Here is a 25,696-nt window from a genome sequence, read left to right on the forward strand (position 1 = left end):
AGCAAGGACAAAGGCTGAGTGAGACTGAACTGAGATTGAACTCCTCTATAAAATAGAGTTAAAAGGAGTCATGGACTGTCAAAGGCACTGGTGGAAATGGGAGGCCTTGGAATCATTAAGTCCATTCTTTTGGGAATTGTTACAGACAAGACCTAGGGTCCTGAGGGAGAGCCAGGTCCAGTGCACGGTCCTCCGCTGCCAGCTGTGGATTTCCCTACTGCAGGCACGCTTCCTCAGCTCTTTCTTCTAGTATTTCTGTTATGTCAGTGGACACTTTCCCTAAGCCATGGAGCCAAACACGCATGCGTTTTTTACAATCCCTGCTCATTATCCTCTAGCGCGGTACTGATTATAATGGATAAAACATATAAAGAAACAAGTTAACACAAGCTGTGTGTGACCCAGCTTGCACCCCTGTCTGACCTCATCTCCTACCAGAAATCTTTCTCACTATGCGTTCCAGTCACACCAGCTCCTTTACTGTTTCTGGAACATTCCAAGCGACCTCCTACCCCCTAGGCCTTTGCTCAGTGTGCCCCGCCTACGTATTCCATAATTCACACATGGGACTCTACTTCTGCTAATGAGACCCCACAGGCAGGTCATCTGGACTATCTCTCTCCCCATCCACAAACCCACTTTCCTTCTTCATAGACACATGACTACTACAGAGCACACACAGCTACACAGCATTGTGTGCTATGTTTTCTTGTCTACAGTGTGATTTCCCCTACCAGAATGTAAGGTCTACAAGGGACAGAGCTTATCCACTCTACATTCTCAAAATAGTGTGTTTGGTGATGAGTTTGGCGGGGGGTGGGGGGGTTGGAGAAAGGAGTGAAATATTTAACCTAAGATCTTAGCTCTGACCCCTTCCCTGTCACTAACTCGGTGAGCAGCTTTGTGGGCACTGACCCTCCCTTTCTGTCTTAGTTTCTGTGTGTGCCAAAAAGACAAGTAAGCTGCACCTTATAAAGGAGTGGAATGAGGCCACGGACATGAAAGTACTGTTCATTGTTGAGTGTATTATATAAATGCAAGGCTTTCTTTTAAGTTCAAGGCTTCCTGACTTTGAGTGAGTTTTGCTGAATTGGAAAGAAATTCCATTTGCCATCAGGAATTGTTCATGAATGACAGAGGTGGCCAGGCCTCCTCCAGGAGAACAGGTCCAGTTCACTGTACATGAAAGAGTGCAGTGAGAGGTGAAGGCCCCCACCAGAAGCCAGCCCCTTTCACAGACTTGCTGGTGACCTTGGGAAACTAGCAGGCACTTGTTCCCAGCACACTTCAGATGTCTCCTCTCTCTAAAGGTGAAGCAGGGTAGTGACCAAGGACAACCTTCCTTCAATTTTTTTCCCTTGCCTTCTTATGCCATGTCATCTTAAGAGTCTTGAGGAGAGGTGGGAGGGGGGAGTGGGATGAGAGGAGGGAGGAGAAACTTCAGTCAAGGTACAGTATATAAGAGATGGGGGGTGTAAATCTGGACCATTGAGATAACTCAGAAGAAAAGGAATTTGTCACACTAGCCCAGAATCCTAGTTCAATCACCAGAACCTACATAGATGTGGAAGAAGAGAATAGTCTCTATGCAATTGCTTTCTGAACTACACACACACACACACACACACACACACACACACACACATACAAACACACATTGGTGCATGCAGCCAAGCACACACATTCTGCACATAATATTCTCCAGACACAACCAATGAGTTGCACATATAAATAAACTCGCAGTGATTGTGATAGGATACACAACCCCTGCACAAGTTTAAGCCAGACAAAACCCCAGCGTGAAGATGGGAGGAAGGCACGAATTCCTACCCTAGCCAAGAAGTTCTGGGCAACTCCTGGGTGCTGGGAGAGTCAGTGCCCTTGAAGAAAGTGGTGCCTGGTAGGTTGTTCGTGTTTCAGGAGCTGGCCCCACACCCAAGTATATGCATAGTACAAATTGAACACAGTGGGTTAAAATGTAAAAAGGGGGACACAAAGTTACTGGATAGGGAAAAGCTGATCCAGAAGGAACTGCAGGAGGGGTCAGTATGATCGAAATAATCTGTATGGAATTCTAAAAGAAATAACAATATTTTTTTAATCCTAGCCATTCATTGATTATCACTCTGGTGACATGGTGTCTATTTCATCCTTTCTCAAACCTTCAGGCTCCATCATAAAAACAAATGAACAAAGTAACTTGGTCCAAGTTAGTGTAAGCCAACCCTCCTACATTCCAGATTTGCCATCTTGGCCTCTAGGCCAACCTTGTGTAAGAAAATCTATGAGAAGGGAATTCGAAGAGTGCAACAACTGTTGTCTAGATTCAGTCTGTTCTGCCCTGTGGAGCAGGAGAGAAAGCCTCATTCATCTGAACTGTGTGAGAGACCTGCCCGGGCAACAGGTTTTGATTCTCCCTTCCTTCCTCCACAGGGCTTCATGGACATTGACTTAAATAAGTTCAAGGAGAGTGGAGCCAATGTGACAGGTTTCCAACTGGTGAACTACACAGACACGATCCCAGCCAGAATCATGCAGCAGTGGAGGACAAGTGACGCTCGGGACCACACCAGGGTGGACTGGAAGAGGCCAAAGGTGTGAAAATGGATACCCAACCTCCATTTTTTTTTCCTTAACCATCTCCTGAAGAGCAGAGCATTCAGAAAGGAAATGGCTCGTCTAATAAGCAAAAGACAGCATTAGCGTGAGGGTCAGGCATCCCAGTGGGACAGAAGTTGGCAGCCCAAGGCTGGTACCATTGCTGCACATTCACCAAATATTCCCCAAGTCTTATTCTGTTAAGTTCAGCATTTGACATCTGCTTTATAGTACAAGAATGCCACATGGACTCAGCCATGATGGCAGCATCCCACCCAGCATCTGATAGGTGATTTTTGTCAGTGGAACAAAATACCAGAGCAAATAAATCCGTGTAGGAAGAAAAAATATATTTTGGCTCATGGTTTCACCATATGGCCAGCTGACTCTATTGCTTCTGGGGTTGTGGCAAGGCAAGAACATCATAGTAGAAAGGCACAATGGAGGGAAACTTCTATTTCCAAGGCATCCAGAAAGTGGGGGCTCTGGAAGGGGGCAGGGATAAATTCCAGCCTGCAAAAGCACATACTCAGTGACCCACTTCCCCCAAGGGAACCCCTGCCTCCCGATTTCCACCACTTCCCAATGATGCCATTGGGGTATGAGTTCATTGGTGGGTTAATCCCTTGAATGTGTCAACTGATTATGTCAGTGTCCTTATGATACAGTTGCCTTCCAAAGCTCATCTCTGGGGACCATGCCTTTGCCATGAGGGGTTTTCTTTGGGGAGGCAGAAGATACTCCAGGCTCAAACCATAACACAGCAGGATAGGAGAAGAGCAAGCATAGCCTCTGTTCATAAGAACTCTTTTCCTGAGACTGAGGGATGGCTCAGTTAGTAAAGTGCCCACTGCACCTGGCTGGATCCCCAACACCCATGTAAAGAGCCAAGTGCAGAAGCACACATCTGTAACCCCAGCACGGGGAAGGCAGGGGGATGAGGATCCCTGGATCTTGCTGGTGAGCCAGTCTAGCCAAATTGTTGAGCTCCAGGTCCAGAGAAAAGCCCTGTCTCAAAATTAAGGTGGAGATGGAAGAGGAGTCCTATTGTTGACCTCTGACCTCAACACACAAACATACACAAGCACACATACATGAAAATCTACACAAACAGAGAGAGAGAGAGATTGAGAGAGAGAGAGAGATTGAGAGAGAGAGAGAGAGAGAGAGAGAGAGAGAGAGAGAAAGAAGAGAGAATTCTTCTTTGTAGTCACTAGCAGTCACTAGCAGATCTTTCACTTACCCACCATTAGCCCCAGTGAGAAAACTGCCTTTCAATGCTTGCAAGGGAGGCCAGAAAATTCAGTTTCTATTCTAAGTAGGGCCACCATCTTTCTTTTCACTCCAGTGGCACTAAGGGTGGAAATTAATACCTCATGTATGCTGACCAAGAGCCACAGCTCCGACCCTTCTGTCACCATCTTACTCAGAACAAGAAAAATGTCCTTCTCTTTGCAGACAGAGCCTCTATGGACAGGGTGACACTGGCTCCCCACCTTTGTATCCCTAGAAGACCATCAGAGAAACCTTCCAGGAGATGCACAGCAGCTCTCCTCCTGGCTCTACAGTCAGCTTCTCATGGCACAATCCCACAGCCAAACCCTATTTTGTTTGATATTTGATAATGTTTGTGGATGTTGAGAACAGGCTATTGTCCTTCCAGGTCAGATGACATAGCATGGCAGTTGGCTACATGAGACACTGTTGAGAAAGATTCTGGGGACATGTCTTGTGGCCTCAAACTTGGGACCATTGGTGAATCCTTGGCCCATGTTTCTAGGCTGCTCAGTCTATTTGTGAAGGCAGGCTATATAGCCCATGCACTCTTCATCCAGTGATCAAATTGACTTAACTCTTTCTTCAAGACTCGTTGCTGTATCTAATTAAACAAAAATGCTTTAAAACAAAGATTGAGTCTGATAGGAGCTAACAAATTACTTTATGACTGCCCAAGCAATTTCCAAGTGTAATGTATTTTTTTTCTGAGAAAATCAAAACAGGCAAAAAAAAAAAAAAAAAAAAAAAAAAAAAAGACTTTGCTTGTAATGGCAGCCCTTAAAATGTAGACTCAGGAGAAACAGGAGTTCAATGTCACCCTGGGCTACACAGGATGTTCCAAGCTAGCCTGTCTCAAAAATATAAATTAGAAGGGACTGCGGATGTAACTCAGTGATTAAAGTGCTTTCTGTGTAAACATGAGGACCTGTTTTTGGATCCTCAGTCCCTACAGAGAAAGTTGGGCATGACAACATGTGCCTGTAATCCAAGCCCTGGGGAATCAGAGACAGGAGGATCCCTCCGGTTCACTGGCCACTCGCTCTAGCCAGTTTGTGAGCTCCAGGTTCACTCAAAGACTGTCTCAAAAATATGGAAAGGAGCAATTGAAGACCTCCACCCTACATGCATGTATGCGTGTACACACACACACACACACACATACACACACACACACACACACACACATACACACACACACACACACACATATACACACACACACACACACACACACACACACACACATAAAAAAAACGAGGAAAACAAACTAGGAAATCAACTAAGAACTGGAAAAATAAGCTCCTCCTATAGCTGTGTTGTATGACCTTAAGATAACATAGTAGGTAGTAAGTTTTGTCTCATTCATATCGTACTGCTCTTTGATCAAGCGAGAAAAACCCTTAAGCGTTATCATTAATCCACAAGAGGGAATGTTTATAGAATATGCGATTTACCATGAAATAAACTGCACACAGAGATAATTAAGAGCTTGCTCATCCTGGAATATTATTTCCTTGACTGTTAGAAGAGGTGTTCTCCTTAGCTCCCGGTTGTTGATTCTCTTACGGAGAAGGCCAACTGATTTTCCATGTATTTGGTCTATGGATATGTCATAATTAATCTATGTATTTCCTCCCAATTAAACCAACATTTTTCAAATCACACCAAACTTTAAAATGCTGGCATGCCTTTATAGGTTACAGCTGGCCATGCTGAACTCACAGCTCTAGAGAGCTGATTTGCTGGACTGGTGAGCAGATGCCAGCTCCCTCTGACACCTGCCTATCTGCCTTCCTTCCCCAGTACACTTCTGCTCTTACCTATGATGGTGTGAAGGTGATGGCGGAGGCCTTCCAGAGCCTGCGGAGGCAGAGGATTGACATATCCCGGCGAGGGAATGCTGGGGACTGTCTGGCTAACCCAGCTGTGCCCTGGGGCCAAGGGATCGACATCCAGAGAGCCCTGCAGCAGGTAAGGCTGGTGGTGACTCCCTACCTCACTCTTGGGAGCCAAATAGGAAAAATCAGCATCTAGTCCAAGCAATCAATATGCATCACTCTAAAATGAAGCATGTACCTGGAGTTTGGAGTGACCACTATATTGTTTGTGTCAAATGTAGGGAATCCAAGTCAAACGTGGGACAAAACAGTCAAGAGACCATGAAAATGTGATGCCACTCCTTGTAGTATTAAAGCTGTATTCTCAGCTTAGTGGTTATACTGAAAAAAGAAAGCCATTGATTCCCATGTTTAGCAAGGGGATTTGACATACATGTGCAGGGATGCGGCCAAGGAGGTAGATGATAAGGGCAGATGCTTATCACAAGAGTATGAGGACCAGAGTTTAGATCCCTAGCACCCACGTGAACAGTGGGCAGATGTGATTGCCTGCCTATAATTCCAGCATTCAGGAGGCAGAGATGGAATCTCCATATGGGGCTGGCTAGCAAGACTAGCTGAACTCATGAGTTCTGGTTTCAAGTGAGAGGCCTTGCATCAATATCTAAGGTATAAAGAAGCAGAGAAAGAGATCGGCCTGGGTTTCTACACATAAATATACACATATGCATATGTGCCCACTCACAGATCTGTACACACACATACACACACACACTAAACACAAACTAAAAGAGAAAGGAAATCCTCAGATTGACACTGAGCTGTGCTCCTTCGTTCATTTTTTATTCGTACACACTTCATGGCTCTGTTGCTCATCCTTCTGACATGACTTCTTTCTGTCTCGGCACCACAGTCATCAATTTTGTTTGCATTTGAACTGTGAGAAAACAGAACTAGAAAACTGTTCCTAGCCCAATCGATTGGCTATGCAGAATCCAGACTCCACAGTGGAGAGTATGAATATTAAATCACTAACATATCTGCTGGGGCTGCAGGGTGAGACAGTGGGATGATGGGAACATGCTTGACATTCCTGCTTTAGAAGATTCTGGGGACTTGCCCTCTGCTTGAATACTCTTGGAGGTCCTAGAAGTCTCTAGAAGTACCACAAGCCCATGTTATAATTCTCCATTTGCTAGTGCACAGCTATGTCTCTGGTAGAAAGGCAAAGAGATGGTAAGAAGAAGGCTGCACTGAGCCCAAAAGAGATGACAAAGCATGGGCACAGAGTGGAGCCCACAACAGCAAGATAGTTTGGCACAATTATCCCTCAGAACCCAACCCACCTTCACCAACCAATGGCATTCCATGGGTGAGACCAGCTCCACCATTAAGCCTACATTCAGCAGAAGGAATTGGACTCCAAAGAAGAAGAGGGACTTCTAAATAAGAGAGACATGAACCCAAAATGTATATCCACATGTACATAGCTCAGGCAATATTCACAACCTGGAGAAAGAATAGGGAAGTGACTCCACAGTCATTCTTTATCCCTGGAGCAAAGCCTGGTGAGATGGAGAACATGCAGTCATGTCCTCCAAACTGAAGTGAGACAGCAGGCCTTCCTACCACAGCAGGCATCACTAGGACCTCAGCTGTGTCTCAGCCCTCCCCTGTCTCTGTTCGAGGCAGCTCCCAAGTCACCAGACAGTTACAACAGACACCAGGCAGGTTCCAGAATGATTACCAAAAAGGAAGTGGCTATTCCCAGCATATTTAAAATGCTCTTCCTGACAGCAGTCAAGACAGATCTGTCTGCAGTGTGAGTCTGGCCTCAGACAGGCCCAGGGACTTGCCCTTGGTCCCACAACCTTGCAGCTCCTCTGCTTCTCCCATCTTAATGACATCCCTGAAAACGTATTCTGACGCCACCATGACAGGGATGAATCCGGGAGGCAATGTGGCGTGACAGGCAGTGCTCTGAATGAGGAAGCAAGAAAGACGGCCCCCACGTCTCCCTGAGCAACCACTAAATATCCATTCAGCTCTCTGGTGGACCTCTTTTTCATGAAAAGGAGAAGGCCAAGCAGATAGCACTCAAGTCTCAGCTTGCCATACAAATGCTAAGAACCAGTATTCAGAAAGCAGAGGCAGGAGGATTGCTAGTTTCTACTTAACATGAGCTACAAGGGAAAATACCAGGAGGAAAAAAAAAGTCCTAGGAGTGCATTCATTTCCCGTATGGTCTCCCTCACATCTTTCCACTCACCCTCTGCTTTTGCCCTAACAGGATTAGGGAGTTGGTTGTCATGGTAAAGGCTGATAGCTTACTGTTTTGGAACTGAAATACATGTGCACCTGCCTTCCATGGGTAGTTCCCAAGAGCTGACTGTGCACTCCAGGGATAGAGAGGGATTAAACACTGGGGACAATTAAGTCAAATTCAGCCCATGAGAGGCTCCTTCAGTCTCTTTGATGAACAAACAAACAAACCAAAATGTTCTTCCCTAAGACCGTCTGTCCAAAGAAGACTCCTTTTCAAATCTGTGTGAATCACCTAGAATCAAGGGTTTATTGCCAGAGAAACCTTGCAGATTACCAGCCCACTTTGCCCCTCACTTTATAAATGAGATGCTAGACACAGAGTGCCTTGTGATGAGTCCATGATCACACAACAGCTTAACCACAGAGGCAGAGCCAAAGCTCTGCCCTGAGCCCCTCCTTCCATGTATCAGGCCTGTCTTATGACCCAGTAGATTACTCTCTACAGTGTTGACCTCTGGAGCCTTCACCCTGCCAAAATGACTGTCTAGCCATTTTGCTTCTAGATCGGCTTCTTTACCTAGCCATGCCACCAAGAGACAACTGCCACCAGAGCCTAGGTAAACCCTAGTGGCATCCAGTCTTTGGAACCCAGAGATCTGCTCTAGAACTCCTTGTCTCTGCAGTCTTTGGGTTACACAGTACAAAGGACCAACTCCACTTTGGCTCAGAGGTTGCCATCTAGAGTCCAGTGTGTGTCTGGTTACACATACAGAAGTTGTTCTGAAGGCTCAGCCCAGTGCAGCAGCAGTCTTTGGGCAGTCTCTATGCACCCACATCCCTCACCACGAAATTCCCCAACAAGGTGAAGCTGCCCCTGCCTGCCACCAGGACCACTATTTAAGATATTAATGAGCATAAAACCTGGAAGCCCACAGTGCTCCAAGAAGGGAACACCCTGTGCCTGCTTCTAACTGGGGGAAAAAAAGACCCAAGTCACAAGTCAAGCTCTTAACGTGTGGGATCATAGGCCTTTAAGGACATGAGAAAGGAAAAATATCTGGGGTCTTTTTTTTTTTCAGAAAAAAAAATGCATATTTTACTATACATAGTTCTGTATGACTAGGACTTGTGGAAATGTAGATGCTCCTAGAAGCCAAACCCAAGCCATTACATTCAGAAAGCTGACTCCCTCTTATTTATTTGGGCCATTGTCAAGGATACACAAGTGAAGGATGGATGGCACCTGGGATGGAGGGGGCAAGAGGGGATCCTGCTTTTCAGTACTCAGTGTCGAGTCTCAGGGGCATGAAAACCTCAAGAGCAGTAATAGGGAGCCCTAGAGTCTTGTTGAGGGTAGGATCAGAAAGCACAGCCAGAGTCAACTGCAGAGCTGGGTTCATGCAACCTGGAATCCTTGAGAGATGCTAGGAACGAAGCTCCCTGAGAGAGCATTTGCATGGCCTGGCATGCATGAGGCCTTGAGGTCTACCCCAAACACACACATGACACCTACAGAAAGCTAGAGTGAGAACACAGGCACATGAGGGGGTGTCACACTTGACCTTCGAGGGAATGTTGAAAGAAAGGGTGGGGTTCAAATCCTAGCCCCACCCAGAACTGTCTGGACACCACTGAGTAACTATTTTTCATTTTTCCTAGGACTAATTTATCTGTTCAAGGCAATCAGAACTCTTCCTTTTTATTCTTCTTCCCTTATATATTACATCCCCACTGCAATTTTCCCCCATATCCCTTCTCCCTCAAATCCACTTTTCCTCTATTTCCCTCCAGAAAAGGGCTAGTCTCCCAGGAATATCAACCAAACATGCCATATCAAGTTGCAATAAGACTAGGCACATCCCTTCATATTAAGGCTGGATGAGGCAACCCAGCAGGAGGAAAGGGGTCCCAAAAGCAGGCAAAAGAGTCAGTGAGAGCTCCTGTTCCCACTGTTAGGTATATCACAAAAACACTAAGCTACAGAACCATAATGTGTATAAAGAGAACTTAGGGAGGGCAGACCTCTGTGGGCTCAGTCCCTGTGAGCCACTATGAGCCCACATTAGTTGAATTTGTGGGTGTTCTTGTACTGTCCTTGGCCCCTCTAGCTCCTACGATCCTTCTCTGCCTCTTCCAAAGGATTCCCTGCGCTCTGCCTAATGTTTGGCTATGTGGGTCGCTGGATCTGTTTCCATAAGTTTCTGGGTGAAGCCTCTCTGATGATTATGCTAGGCTCTGGTCTATTTCCCATTCCTGTTGGCCCGTTCTACACAGTATATGTGTGGTGTCATCACTATCTTTCTCATCTGAGTAGTATCTACATATGAACACTCATGGCCAACACAACATTCTAGATATTTCAGTTATTTGAGAAGGAAGCCCAGATACAGGTTCAATGAGGAGTCTGCAGCTGTCCTTGGGTGCCAATAAAATGTGTCTGGAAATGCCCAAGGGGTTGTGGCAGCAGCAAGTCTGTGTGGCCCACTACAGTTGAGTGTGACAATCTTATAGAGGGGCCACTTAATAGGTGAGGTAAAGACACCAGCAGACATCAGGAACTCTGGGTTTCTGGCCTGCCTCTACTGCTTATTCTTACCACCTAGCACCAGAAGTTCTGGCTTCCCCTTGTGAAGGGAAATCATAAAATATAAGCATCGTGCCTCATGGGATTCCTGTGAATGCAGACGAAGCTTCATAAGTGCACAGTGCTTGGGAAGTGTTAGTAGTGTTGGGGTCATTCCTAGTAACAATAAATAATAGCTAGCTTGTTGAGCATTTGCAAAGACATTTTAATCATAAAGTATCTTATTTACCCTTAAAATAAGCTTAAGACACAATTAACTCAAACAGATCCATCTAACACATGAGGAAACTGAGTCACATGAGATCATGTAGTGTCTTCTTACTAAATAGATTGATATTTGAGACCAGTGAGAAAACGCAGGTATCCATTTGTATTGTTACTGATGATTTTTTTCTGTTTGTTTCCATTAATCTACCATCCAGTAACCCAAATATTTGCCCCACTGCTGTCTAAATAAGTTACTTAAATTAAAACCTGCCAACCAAGTTACCCACCTTGAACCTGAAACACTGGAAGAGCCAAGCATGGGCCAGGATGACGATATTAGTTACCTTTTATTTCTGGGATAAAACAAAGCAGCTTATAGAAAGATGGAGCTTATTTGGACTTACCTGGTCCAGAGGGATGAGTTTATCATGATAGGGAAGCATGGCAACATACACTCCCAGTGGCATACTTCCTCTAGCAGGGCTGTAGAACCACCTAAACATCTACAAAAGGTGCCACCAACCTGAGACCAAATATTCAAATATATACGCCTATGGGGGACATTTCCCATTTAAACCACCACAATGATCAAAGTCAGAAGAAGATAAAGTCACGACTTCTAGTCGTCTTTGTAGCTGCACCCATGTTTTGGTTTCTTTCTACAAAGGAAGGATGGTCCGGACTTTTCCAGGAGTGATGATATTGCCAGCTTACAGATGAAAGAGCAAAGAGCTTGTATAATTCACTCAGTGTTTTTGACCTGTCATGGCCTCCCTACTGATACTTCAAACCAGGAAGGGATGAAAGGGTCAGCTTCAGAACAAGGACACACACACACAGAGAGACAGAGACGGACAGAACGAGAGAGAGAGAGAGAGAGAGAGAGAGAGAGAATCCTCTCTGACTTCTAGCTGAAAGAAAATCCTACATGACTTTTCTTCAAGCTATTGGAGGGGAAGAGTACAAGCAGCACTGGGCCAAAGGCAAAATCTCTATTTGTAACAGCTACAGACTCACCTCACCAGTCATAGGCAGGAGGGAACTGAGGACACAGGGTCAACATCAGGGTCTGTGACGTCATTTCCTGGTCTCATCTTCAGCTGGAGGCTTACTCAGTCTCTACAGAGCAGCTGGCTTGGGTTCCCACATTGTCAATGGACCTTCAAACCGAAATTTGAACTTGAAGGTACCATGCAAGTTCAGTCTGGCTCATTCGAAGAGAGACAATTACCATGCTGTAGATTTTTGGATCTGATACAAATGATGTTTTAGCCATCTGAGCTATCTATAAGGCCCTGCATGCTCTGGCTGAATGAGAGGTCTCTGTGGGTGAGTTCTGTTTCTACTGCACTTGTGCATTAGTTATGGTCACCGTAACATAGACGGGGCAGGAACTTTGTAACCTGGAGCCTGAAACAGGTGAATCACTCCAGGTCACCTGGCTGCCGGCAGGGAAGCCAGAGACAAATCCAGCTCTTCGGAGTTTAGGTATTTTATTAATCTGGACTCACAAAAGAATTAAAGAACATTTTCTGATCATATTCAAGGCATCCATCCTAAGGCTGGCTTCTAGTCTGGACTCCTCCCAATTTATCAGTAGTGGCACCTCAGTCCCTCGGCTTCTCCTTCTTCAGTTGCTCATCTGAGCAGGCAGGGTGTGGGGGAGAGTGTTTGGCTAAGGATGATGGGAAGATGTCCCATTAGCATGCCCTCTGACTTACTGCTAATGCTTTCCTGAAGCAGTAAGAGAGAATGGATCGACCCAATTAGCTAAGGGTATACTCTCTTGGGGTTTGAAGTTTTACAAAAAAAAAAAAAAAAAAAAAAAACACTTGGCATGTTGGTCTGTGTCTGGGCTAGGTGTTTCCAGGCTGTTAGTGTGTTACTCAAGAAGAAAACCAAGGCTCCCAGAGACTGTAAAGCAGCAAGAACATGGTACTCAAAGAAGAGTGTGAGCACAAGTCAGGAAGAAGTTCACTGTCAGAACTGTCAGAGAGCCACATGACTGAGGGTGCCCCGAGTCTTCCTTCATATGGGGTTTCAAAGGTTCAGAGCTTGGTTTCTAGGAGTGTGCTTTGGGTGGTTTTCTACTTTGACTGACAGACTCAGATCAACCTGTCTTAGCTCCCTGTGAATGTTCCTTCTCGTCATGCATCTGATCTCAATCGCATATTTACACATCCAGTTATGCACGGGCATAAGACAGTAAATAGAGGAGTCCACCTAAGAGTTCACTCTGGGATCACAGTTTGGTGTTCTGCACATATACCCCCAAACCAGTCTAGACAAGCTTGGCCCATCTTCCTCATTCCCAGGATGTGTTCCAAGGTGTGTTTGAATAGGAGTGGGACATTATGAAGGAGTAACTTGCTTCCATGGCTTAAATCAGGTGAATGTGCAGCTTGATGAAGACGGGGTCCTAGGTTGCCAACCATTTTCTAAGTGCATTGTTCAGAGAGTATAGGATGTAGCCACAGTCTAATCAAGCAGACTTCCAGACTAGGAAGACACTCGGGATGCTTGCCTGTCTTGGTGTCATCTACCTGTTATCCCATTACAGGAAGTAGATGTGGGGGACTGGGGTGGGGTGGGAGTGGAAGACAGGTGGGTTGAGGAGTTCAAGGTCATCTTTGTCAGATTCATATTAAGTTCAAAGCCAGATTGAGCTATTTAAGATACCACCTCTGAAAACCAATATACACACACTACCAGCAGCAGCAGCAACAACAACAATAATAAAACCCACAGGGGCAAACATGAAATGCAACTTGAGTGTGCAGCTTCACTGTTCAACATTTGGCTCTGTTTTCAGGTGCGCTTTGAAGGTTTGACAGGAAATGTGCAGTTTAACGAGAAAGGGCGCCGGACCAACTACACCCTCCATGTGATCGAAATGAAGCATGATGGAATCCGCAAGGTAAGGGCCACCTTAGCTGATGGGGCTGAGTGGAGGCTCAGGCCACTGATGAGGGCCTTGGTCACCTGCCTTGCCTACACCTTTGAAGAGAGTAAGGAAATGTCAATTCTAGACTCTCCTAGTGCCGGCTCTGCCATTTGAAACCTGGAATTTGGAGAAAGTCAGTTCCCTTCTCTAGGAATTGATACCCTCTCTGTAAAATGGGGATGCAACTCCCAGATTTTTTTCTTAGAGTGTTTGAGAACCATGGGATATGAAAACACTCTAAGCACACAGAGAGAGAGCCCTGCATACTCCCTTCACCCTTGAGCCAAACATTTGAGTGGCTGAGGCTGGAGACAAGACAAGGATAGAGAATGAGATTTGGTCTCAATTTTTTGTAAGAGCCTGATAACATAAAGTAGTAGATAGGAACACAGTGCCAGTTATATTCCTGGGGGTTCTGGAGGATTCTAGAGTGCTATTGAAGAGGTTCACTACCTTCTGATTGTCCACACTTACTCACAGTCATGCTCTCTTCTCAACAGAAGTCAGAGTGAAAAACACATGTACATGTGTTTTTATGTAATATTCATATTCATACTGGACCTTTTAAAGAAGAAATATAGATCCTTCGGTCTTGAACTCTAAGACCCAGCGTGATTTGGTCACTGTCAAGCTCTCCACCTTTGACCTTTGTCACTTCCTTCGGGCCACTTCAGATAATCTTGTTTCTTTCAGTTCTGTGAATACACACGCTCCTCTCCACCCAGGAGACTCTTCACATACCTAAGAGGATGGGCTCTCCACCCTGCTGCTGTCTTTTGCTTTGTCAATACCTCCTCAGTAGAGCAAAGCCTGTTCCTTGGAAACACCATTCCTGGCTGCTTTCACTCTGTCTCTTGGCAGCTTCTGTGTCCCCTGCCCTCAGGCATCATCTCATTTGCCTTACCTCCCTCCTTATGGTAAGCCAGCAAGGGGGCATTGTTGAAGGTTTTGAAACCATTGGAGGACTGTGAATCTTAGGGATCCTGGAACCAAACCTTCAGATCTGGGATCTGGACAAGTTTTCCAAGTTCTCTGAGCCTTAGACAGAGCTCACCATGCTGCTGCTGACCGTGTGAGCTCATTGAGATAATTCAAAGTCTCAATGTGTTTGGAAGTTCTAAATGCTGGCCTCTGCACCTGGCAAGCTGGCACCTCAGACACAGCATCCTCTGTGTCTCTGAGAAGGCACCTTAAACACAGCCTGTGTCACCGAGGCTTTGTTACATATCCTCACCCTGACCACATCAGTCATTGAAATTTAATTTTTAATGAATTAAAATCTAAAACACATCAAGATCTGAACAGCCACGTGTGGCTCCTGGGTGTTGGGTCTCAGGGTGAAGACATAGAGCAATGATGCCATTGCAGAAAATTCTAGATAGCTATGAGGATACAACATCCTCGGCTCCCTACACCACAGTAAAGCCCACCTCTGCTTTCTAGTCTGCCTCAGCTCATCAGGGCTGTGAGATTCTCTGTTGTTGCCATCATAGATTGTTGCAAACCATGACTTCAAACCACAAAAATATTTCACCTGATAATTCCACACCTGGATGGATTAAAGACTCAAGGTGCTGCCCGGACCATATTCCTCTCTGGTGGTGTCTTCTCTTTTGCCAGCTTTTTTCTAGAGGCTTCTCAATGCCTGTAGTGTCATCTCTATCCACAGGATCCTAAACTTCACATCTCTCTGTTCCACTGGCACAGCTGGGGAAGGCTCTACTCTAAAGAGTTTATTAGCTAGATGGGCCCCACTCAGATGGTCCAAGAACATCTCTCCATTTCAGCTGTGAGTCCTTTCACTATGTAACAAAACATGGTCATACTCAATGTACACAGTAGGGACATCTTGTGTGGGGAGTCTTATTCTGCTCACCACCATTATCTGATTTCATCGGCTTGATCGTTCTAATTACTACTGCTAGAAAAAGTACTTACTTCTCCTCAAGTCCTTAGCTATCCTAACTGTCCTCAACTTCCATGTCTCTGAAATGGGAATACATACATCATACCTAGATTAGCTCAAGGGTGTGTCCAGTAGCTGTGGAACGTTTCAGATGCACACACTGGCATCTGGGCAGTCTGATGTGACTTCCTCAGCTCTGTCGGAGAATGTCTTCCTTTCTCCATGGATAAACTGAGACAGAGAGGCCCCACTAGGCTGCCCAAGGTCTCATTGAACAATAGCTAAGGAGATACCTTACTAAGGGCCCCCGACTCCCTGTTTATCTGCAGCTGCTGTCAAGCCTGAAAGGATCAAATTGACACAATCAGGACAGTGCTGGGGGACAAGGGCACACCAGGAGAATGCTGCTGTTCCTGGAAGGGACAACAGACTCATGACTTCCTCCCCCAACCAGAGTGCTTTCAGACCCTCAGGAGAGCCGGGCTGTGGCTCTTACCTTACAGTGAAACACAGATGCTATAGGTGGTTTGTAAAGGGCTGGAACAGTCAAGGTGGCTGCTCTTGGATGCACAATAAGCAACTATGAACCTGGGTTGACCTCACAATCCTCACAGTGAGTACTGTGGAGTACTGTCTCTTGACAGTGGAAAAGGTTTGATACTTGCACAATGCATAAAAGCTATGCCTTTGCACCATTAAAATATGGAGATTGTGCCTGGTCTGGTGGCACAAGGCATGTGAACCAAGCACTAGAGAATATGAGGCAAGGGGGATCAGAAGAAGTTCAAGATAGGCAGGGGTTATATAACAAGAGAATAGAGAGGCTGCTGGTGAGGATTATCCTCTCTACCAGGTAATAGGACCCTTCCAATTTAAGCCAGATTCCTGTCTACCATTAGCAGTCCATTGAGGGCATGGGATAGTTTAAGAAGTAGATATGAGAGTCAGACATATGCTTAGTTATCATCCAGCTGTGTGTCATTGATCTGGCAGTTGCTTAGCCTATCTAGGCCTGCATCTTCAATTAAGTGAGAGGGATTTGGCTGGATAACCTCTAGTTCCTCTGAGCTCTAGCATTTGGATGACACTTAAAAGATTCCATGTGGTAGTGTTTTTTTTTTTTAACCAGTCTGTCTTCCCAGTCACACCATCCATCTCCAGACTAGACTATAGTTTACTGGAGAAGTGGAGTTAGGGACCTTCCTCGTTCTATAAACTGCCTTTGGTGTGGCCTCGTCAATGATTACAGGACCTTTGCTGTGACACTGATACTTCCCATAACTGTCTTCTCTAGACCTTGGCTTCATCAAGGACTTTCCAGAGCAAGCAGCTCACTATAGGGATGAGCAGACATTTTCACAAACATGGCCGGGGGACCTATTCAGAAATGCAAATTCCCAAAGCAAGGAAACAAGCTAGTACCAGAGAAAAGTTCAAAGCTTTCTCCCCAGACTATTGGGTTCTTATACTGAATTGGAAAGAGATGGGGCTTTAAGGATAGGTAGGCCAGTAGTACTCTGTACTAGCCATGTGACCTTGAACAAGTCATTAGGCCATTCTGATCCTTGGTTACATCATCTTTAATGCAAGGGAGGGGGTATGCCTGTAACCCCAGGGCTTGGAAGGTTGAGCCGAGATCATTGCCCGTTCAAGGGTAGCCTTGCTATGTAATGAGACCCTGACTTTAAAAGAGGGTGGGGGAGAGGGAGTAAGGGAGGGAGAGCAGGGGAGGGGATGGAGGGAGAAAAGGAAAGAAGAAAGTTAGCTCAAAGGACTGAATGAGACTATACTTACCCTTCCAAAGTACAAAGTTGAGGAAAGCAGCCTCGGGCATGCAGGGGCATTCATCCCATATCCACTGCCTCATGTTTTAAACAACTCTCTGTCTGCCACAGAAACTTCACACCAGCTCTGCATGCACTGCACAGGCACATACAGCACTAAGAGAGCAGCCTTCAAACCCACAAGCAAGTGGCTACGCCTGGGTTTTTAATCACCAAGCTGTTTTCAAACTTACTTTCTAGCGACTAAATCCTTTCTTAGAATGTGGTCTTAAGCATCCTTTGTCTACAGGGATCAGCCTTTCAGAAAATCAATTCCTCTGAATCTCTACATCCAGGACTTTTACTCAATCCGGATCCAGGCAAATTAATACCTAGGCTTTTCAAGAGTGACCTTGTGATGGTTTCAGGAGCATCACAAGGCCTTACCTGCCCTGTGTAACAAGAGCTTTCTCTTCCTGGTTCAGGGCTTCTGAGAAACACCAATCCCACCTGTATCCAGCTGACTCAGGACCAGCAAGCTCCCTAGGCATCCTGGTGCAGTTTAGCATCCCACTGAGATGCTGCTAAGCCTCCATCCATCAAGCTTAAAGTTTCAGAGAGCAGATTTGGCCCTGGCTGTAGTGATGTTCAGTCTTAAGACGTCCCATTTATATGTATGATGTCGAGGTGGGCTTAGGAATCCTTCTCTGAATAAAACATCTTGCCACGTTGGGATGGGATCCCATAGTCTCATAGTGGCCACCCACAGGAGCATTGCAGGGCATTGTATTACAGATTCTTTCATCTGGGGGCCAGCAATGAAGACTCAAGCCCCTTTGCCCATTGATTGTGTGGCAGACTGCTTTGGTGTTTATTGGTGGCACCTGACATTCGCCCCTTTCAACTTGGTTTGAGTCCCTCTTCCCTGGCCTAGGTTGGTTACTCAGTTTTAACCTTGTACATAAATGGGTTGGAAAGACCATGGTGACCAGAATTCCTTCTGGTATCTCCAATATCTTCTCATTGCAGGAGAAAACACAGCTTTCAATTCCATACGCCCCCTAGAAGTTTTAAGTCTGTGACATCCAACTTTCCACATACAAACTAATGTTAGCCTAGGATCCAACCTCAATACAGCTATTCCTCCATCTTCATTACCCAACCCAGGGCTCACGTCAGCTTCCTTGCCCTGGCCAGCAGCTTCTTCTCTACCATGGATCCCATTGTGTACACTCCTACCTCACTACAATGACCACATTTCCACAGTCAGAGATGGTGAGTCTATTTAAAATACAAAACAAATCATACTGCTTTGAACTTGTCACTGTGGCTTCTTACCTCCAGGAAAATACAGTATGCCCCCGATCTCAGCCCACAGAGTCCTGGGCATCAATACTTGCTCTTTTCTCTGGCTCATTGCTTTGTCTTTGTGTAGGCATTGCTCTTTTCCTTGATTGTTCCTTTGGCTATCTCTCTACCAAGCATCTCTACAACATATTCTGAGATAAAGTCACAATAAGGTTATTAACTTCAGCCTTTTAGATGTGCTATCTTGGCTAAGTGCTGTGAGGACTGTGCTCTGAAACCTAGCTCTTTATTCCATGGCAAGTTAATCTCTTGTTTGGTGAATGACAAGTTGTCATTGTTTGTTTGCTCGCTTATGTGATCTGGCTCATTAGAAACAAAGAAACGTAAATTACAGCAAGCTATGATAGACGAGTTTGGTAGAAGTGTTTAAAGTTGAGATTAGTTGGTTGAGACCACGGGCGAGGTTCAGTCTTAGGGCCTAGGCTAAGGGTTCGGGTGAAGAAAGCATTGCTGCCCTGTTCTAGCTGTCAACATTTAGCAACAAACGGGGAAGGGAAACCTGGTAAAGCTGCTAAAAACTCAGGAAAGACCATTCTGGAAAAGAGGCACATCCCTCAGTTCCTCCCAATGGGATGCCAAACAGGCTGGGGAAGGATAGCCACGTCCTGCTAGCTCTACCTGATGAAGGGCGAACAGGATCGCTTGGTGGCAGTCAGCTAGCCATCTCTGCCACAATAGGCAACTGGATATGACAACCCTCATTTGGGGAAGTCGGAAGCTGTGGCTTCAAAGGCAGTGCTGGGGTACCCATGTACAAATTCAACCTGATGGCTGCAGGCAAGATCAATTGAGTCCGCAGCTCTGTGATCACCTGCTCTTTAAACTTCATCCACTTAAGAATATCCTCTCTATCATCTGGACTCATTTCCGACGTTCAAAGAATCTTTAGAGGCAGATGGAAAATACGAGATCAAAAATAATAAGTGGCCCCAGGAGAAGACTTCTCCTTGTCAGATTTTTTTTTAAATCCTCTCCTGAACAGTGGGCCCCAATCTTTACCAAACTCCTTACTCTGATTTACTTTCAACAAGAATCAAAGTCCCGAATGGTAATCCAGCCCACTGCCCAAAGGAAGAGACATAAGCTCTCATGTACAAAGTCTTTTCAGACACTTTTGCCAGCTTCCTATGCATCCAGTCATGGAGCCAAATATCCACATGAGTCTATTGGTTCATAGCGGATGTGAACGTGAACTTGTGCATCCAGATGTCTCTACCAAACCTGGCAAGATCGTGTCTTCTTTTCCCACAAGACAGCTAGGAAAATATAAGCTCATTTAGATCTAAGGAGATAGTTCAATCAACAGAGTGCCTGCCGTGAAAGCATGAATTCCATTCCTAGCACCCATGGACAAATGAGACAGTTTCAGCATGTACCTGTGATCTTTGGGACAAGGAAGCTTTCCAACTCTTGCACCAGTGTTTTTATCCTGTGGCTCTGGGGAGGTTACCTCTCCACATCTCAGTGTCTTCACACTTAATGTGGGAGTGAAATCTGGCAAATGTCATGGGATTCCAAAAAGGATGAAAGGAATTAAAGCATTTAGAAGGACTAGAAAAGCATTCACTACCAGTAAACTGATTCCAGCTCACAGTCAGAATAGCTGCTGTGGGAAGGGATGAATGGGCGGTGTCCCAGATCGAGAGCAGGTACTGCCCAGCTGCAGGAAGTAAGCAGATGAGATGGCAGAAAACTCACTGAGCACTGAGCCAAAGCAAGAATGTGTGTATAGCTGCCATTGTAAATGGCTGAAGATCACACACACACACACACACACACACACCACACACACACCACACACACACACACACACACACACATACACACACACACACACGTACTCACGTACACGCACACTAAACAGTCTAAATGTATGTGTGAATTTGTGTGTGTGTGTGTGTGTGTGTGTATTTATGTGCTGTACCCATGTGTGCATGTCTACACACATATGTGTGCAAGTGTTAGCTAGGTCATTCTGTTGTCCCAAACCTTTCACGAGTCCTTGTTGCCTTAAAGGATAGTCCCCACTGTTTAGCCTAGTCTTCAAAACACTCTGGTATTAGACCCATGCTCCCCATTTCTCTCCTAGGTGAACCCTCACTGCTACCCACTGAACTTGAAGTCCTCTGCTCACTCACTCACCCACTCAACATGTTCTGGGCTGTGTATTTGTGTGGTTTATGCTTTCTCAAGTGCTGTTCCCAGGGACAATACTCCCTCTTGGACATCTCTGTATTCCTCCACCTCATTGCACACCACTAAGTGTTTTAGCTGAGAACTTTGCTCATAATTGGGGTTCAATAACTTTCCTGAGATACGTTGGACAAAGTATTAATAACCCGTCAGGCAACACTCAGAAAAGCCAGCAGTAAGTGGAGGATGGTACTGTTTTCCAGGAGTTAATTTTGGATGGGAAGATGTAGGTGCTCTAAAAATGAGAGCAGCATTTATTTAACCAAGTGGCTCAAACTGCAGTTTAGAATAAGTTCAGGCAAATAAAGGGTTAATGTGCAGGGCAGTTGTGGATTGGCTGTGAAAACAGCTGCAAGAAATTAAACCCCACAGCCCTCATTTTCCTTGTTCTCTTCAGTTTATATAAAGAGTTAGGCTTTTATCCTTCCAGAAGGGCAGTCTCTGGGCTTAGCCACCACTATGAGGGATGTAGAGGGAAGGTGCGGACCATCTTATCCATTGCTGTGTCTGCTTTCAGCATCCTGAACTCTGGCACACCAATCACTGTGTGCCACCATAGCCAGCGCCAAGATCCCTCCTCTGATTGTGTTTTGCTTTCTTCTCGTTAACAGATTGGTTACTGGAATGAAGATGATAAATTTGTCCCCGCAGCCACGGACGCTCAGGCTGGAGGGGACAACTCAAGCGTCCAGAATAGAACCTACATCGTCACGACTATCCTCGTGAGTATACTCCTTCATCAGGTTTACCTGGAGTTCGGTCTGGAAGGACCCACTTTAGTGTGAAATGCCATGAAGGGAAACAGTGAAGCTAGTCACAGCCGTGCATGCGTGCTTGTCAATTCAGCACTCAGAAGGCTAAGGAGAAGGGCAGGGCTCCTGGCCAGCCTCTGCTATGTAGTGAGACTGTCTCATAAAACAACAATGACAAAAAAATAATAACAACAACAATAAAACCACAGAGACTGGGAAAAAACCTTGTACATAAGCAGTTCTGGGTTTTCACTCAGCATCTCTGAGACTCGCCCTACATCGTTGAATAAGCTACATCTGATCTTCTAAGTCACTTTCTCCATATATAAAACCATATATATATATATATATATATATATATATATATATATATATATATACCATATATATACAAAGGTGACCCTAGGTTGTTCTAGTATCTATATGTGCCTCATTCAGTAGAGTCACATTCTGTTAAGAGGTATCTTTAAAACTATACATCCATCCATCGCAGAGGACCTGGGTTCCATTCCTAGGATCCATGTGGTGCCTCACAACTGTCTATACTCCAGTTCCAGGGGATCTAACATCCTCTTTGACCTCCTCTGGCACAAGGCACACAGGTAGTGTACAGACGTGCATACAAGGAAAACATCCATACGCATAAAATAATTTTCAAAAATCACAGTGAGAACATAATTTGGAAAGCTGCATTACATTTGTATGATACAAATTTTTATTTTAGCAGCATTTATTTTCTTTTCCCTAGAAGTTTATAATGGGCTAGGGAAGAGAAATTCATGGAATTTATTTAGAGTCAAGAGAGACTTTCCAATGCATACCAACATTGGACGCATATGCCTCTGGCAGGCAAGTCCTCCCCACTCACAGGTGCACCCACAGGCCACACCCTCTGTCCTGTTTCCCCACCAGGAAGATCCTTACGTGATGCTTAAAAAGAATGCCAACCAATTTGAAGGCAATGACCGCTATGAGGGCTACTGCGTGGAACTGGCTGCGGAGATCGCCAAGCACGTGGGCTATTCCTACCGACTTGAGATTGTCAGCGACGGCAAATACGGAGCCCGGGATCCTGACACAAAGGCCTGGAATGGCATGGTGGGAGAGCTAGTCTATGGAGTAAGTGCCTGGGGCAGGAGGAGGAGGAGGTCGTTATCATGAAGGACAGAGGAGAGAACCAGACAGGAAATCATTTCATAGCTGGATGGCTCTGTGCATAAATTGACTCCCAAATTGACTAGTGTTGCTGCTGAATAGGAAGCCATCTATTGTCTTAAGACATGGGGGTCCAAGTTCCTGGTCCTAATTCACTCTACCTGGCTCAGTGTCTGTCAATCCAATTGGTGATTTTCCAGGGCAGGTGGCAGGACAATTAGCTCCAGGATCAGCTCTCTGGGGACAGATAACAAAGTTCATATTAATCTACTAAGAGTCATCTGTGTTCCTCTCAGTCCTTAGTCCCACCGGGACTACTTGCACCTGCATCCAAGCTCACTGTCAAGTCACAGATCTTTCCTGTAATTTCTGCCCCGTAGCTTCCAATTACCCAGCTTCCACCTCACCTTGAGCCTCTGCTGCTGTCTTCCATCTCTAACTCCTTTTCCAGAACACTTTTCCAAGGCCCCTTTGTGTTCCCCTCCTAACAGTTGAGACTTTCCTTCAAGCTGTCCTGACTTTCCATGCTAGAAGCTAGCCTCTGCTTCTTTGTGGCTTACTCTGCCTCAGATTCTGCTCCTGTGTGTGGTAGGGGTGGACCCAAGCCATCTGTGCAGTACAACACACTCAAAGAAATCCACCAGGTGACTACTGCCAAAGCATCAGTAAATTGACGCAGTCTTGAGCAGGCACTGAATGGCCAGTGTTATTTTCAGAGTCTAGGGAGTCATGAGAAGCCAAGATTCCCAGACTGACCCTGCACATTTTCTAGGGTAAAGAGACAACGGTAGAAAGCAGTTCGAGAGTATAGGATTCAACAGTCTAAATTACATGGTCCACAGAAGAGCTCATACAGATTTATAGCCCTCCAGACTTTGTGGGTCTTGGAAAACAGTCATTGAAATAGGGGCAGAGAGATGGGCAGCTAGAAGTTTCTAGAGTACAAATGACAGGATGGTAGACACAAATAAATAAGGTGAGATCAAGAAAACACTGGATGACTGCTTTGGGTGGAATTGGCCAGAGAAAAGGTTGAGTCACACATGACAAGACAAGAATGTGGGTTGATTCAGTCAGCACCAGGATATGATGATGGCTCTTAGGTAGAACAACAAAAGGAAAGAGAGGGACAGAGGCTGTGGCTTGGTTGGTAGATTCCCTGTCAAGCATACATGAGGTCCTGAGTTCAATGCACAGCACTATATCTCCTGGGCATTGTGATATGCATCTGTAATCTCATCATTGAGGAGATGGATATGGGAAGGCTCTTCCTTGATGAGTTTGAGGCCAGCCTGGGATAGAGACTTTGTCTTATAGAATACAAGAAAATAGCAAAAGGCAGCTTCCATAATGTTCATGAAAATAGTCATAGAGGCTTCCTTCATAGGTCCTGGACATGCCAGCTGTATCTCTGAACAGCGTGGAAGTCATGCTGAGCCTCAGGCTGGTACTCAGTTGATGCAGTCAGGAGGCATTGATCACTTTAGAGAATTGTGCATCTGCAGCCTCACATCAGGGAAAGAGGAGTCATGATGGTCATGCGGGGTATACCTGACAATGGATAAAAAAGCAGCACTAAGAAGGTATCCTGAAGAAAAGGGGCTTTCCAGGCTAAGTTAGGAAATGCTTCCTGTATCTCCCTTCTGTCTTCCCTTGATGCCCATCAGTTTAGAAACTCCATCATTGAAACAGAGACCTGCATGGGTAGTGCTACACAGTCGTGCTGCATCTGGAGGCTGGTTTCCATGGGAACTTCCTTCAAGCTCTTAAGGTCATTGCCATGGTGATTGCTGTGAACTTTTCACCTTCTCCAACGTTCATCTTCGCCTTCACCTCCTGTAACACAGTTCTTTGTCAAAAAGCCCCTGTCCAGGGCAGAGCAGGATGTGACCATCCCAAGGGCACAATCCTAGTGACAACAGGCAGTGTAGTGTCAGGCTTATCCACTCTCCAGAGACCTGGAGTCACCTCTATGATTTATGTTCAGCCTAAAGCCTATGTTCTGTTTACTAGACCTGTCCTTCTACCAGTGAAAACTGATTCCCAGGGAAGCCATGTTGAGCACAAAGCTATTTACCTTTATTTTGAGTTCATCTTGCCTGTTTTGTTCCCCTGAGAAAGAAGAGGATGCTAGGGAAATATCAACTGCAACCCACCCATGAGGTAGAAAATAAATTTATAAACCCTTATTTACAGGACTCCCAGCTTCCTACTTTGTAAAAGTGGCTGCTATGAATGTCTCTTCCTTCCTTGTTTCTTGCCCACAGCAGTAACTACTTCATATTCCCCTGGTACTTCATGCCACACTAAATACTATACTCATCTCCTTTCACACAGTCATCTCAGCCCTGTTAGGCAGCTAAGACCATTTCCGCACTTTATAGAAGAGGACACAGAGGCACTAAGGTCTTGCTTAGCTGATTTGTTGAAAGATGCTCAGTCAGTAACAGCGGTCATAACCCAAAGTTCTGTCTTTTGTCCATCACTGGGACATCTGCTTCTGCAGGCATCATTCCACTGAAACCCTGGACTGGGAAGCTGAGAAAAACTGAGAGAAGGGCCGGAGGGGTTCTCGGGGAGAGAATCAGGGCTGGAGCACATGCTGTGGCTCCTGGATGTGCCTTTGAGCCTTATTCAAGGATATCTTCTTATCTGTCCATGTCCAGAGCAGAAAGAGAATAATGCCTGCAGACAGACTACTGGGCTTGAGTCCCTACGATCCTCTGAGCTGCATGGCTCCTGGAAGCCACTTGACTCCTCCAGATGTCAGTTCCCTAAAGAGGATGGAGACAATTTGCTGCATGCTTGTGATGGGAGTGTTCACTACACAGGGCCCAGCTCTAAG

At 45.6% G+C, this 25,696-nt stretch overlaps 1 protein-coding gene across 6 annotated transcripts in view; it reads left to right on the top strand.

Annotated features, from left to right (window-relative positions):
- The window catches only part of Gria1 (glutamate receptor, ionotropic, AMPA1 (alpha 1)), a 318,674-nt gene that overhangs the window by 203,768 nt on the left and 89,210 nt on the right, over positions 1-25,696 (top strand). For all 6 annotated transcript variants that reach the window (XR_388348.2, NM_008165.4, NM_001113325.2 and 3 more), the window contains exons 6-10: positions 2,434-2,595; positions 5,680-5,847; positions 13,583-13,687; positions 21,556-21,666; positions 22,609-22,815. Coding sequence is in view for 5 of the 6 variants with exons in the window: in NM_008165.4 (NP_032191.2) it covers positions 2,434-2,595; positions 5,680-5,847; positions 13,583-13,687; positions 21,556-21,666; positions 22,609-22,815 (753 nt within the window). In the remaining variant the exon portion in view is untranslated. The remainder of the gene's footprint in view (positions 1-2,433; positions 2,596-5,679; positions 5,848-13,582; positions 13,688-21,555; positions 21,667-22,608; positions 22,816-25,696) is intronic.

The sequence above is a fragment of the Mus musculus genome, chromosome 11 (genome assembly GCF_000001635.26).
Source record: "Mus musculus strain C57BL/6J chromosome 11, GRCm38.p6 C57BL/6J".
Lineage (NCBI taxonomy): Eukaryota > Metazoa > Chordata > Mammalia > Rodentia > Muridae > Mus > Mus musculus.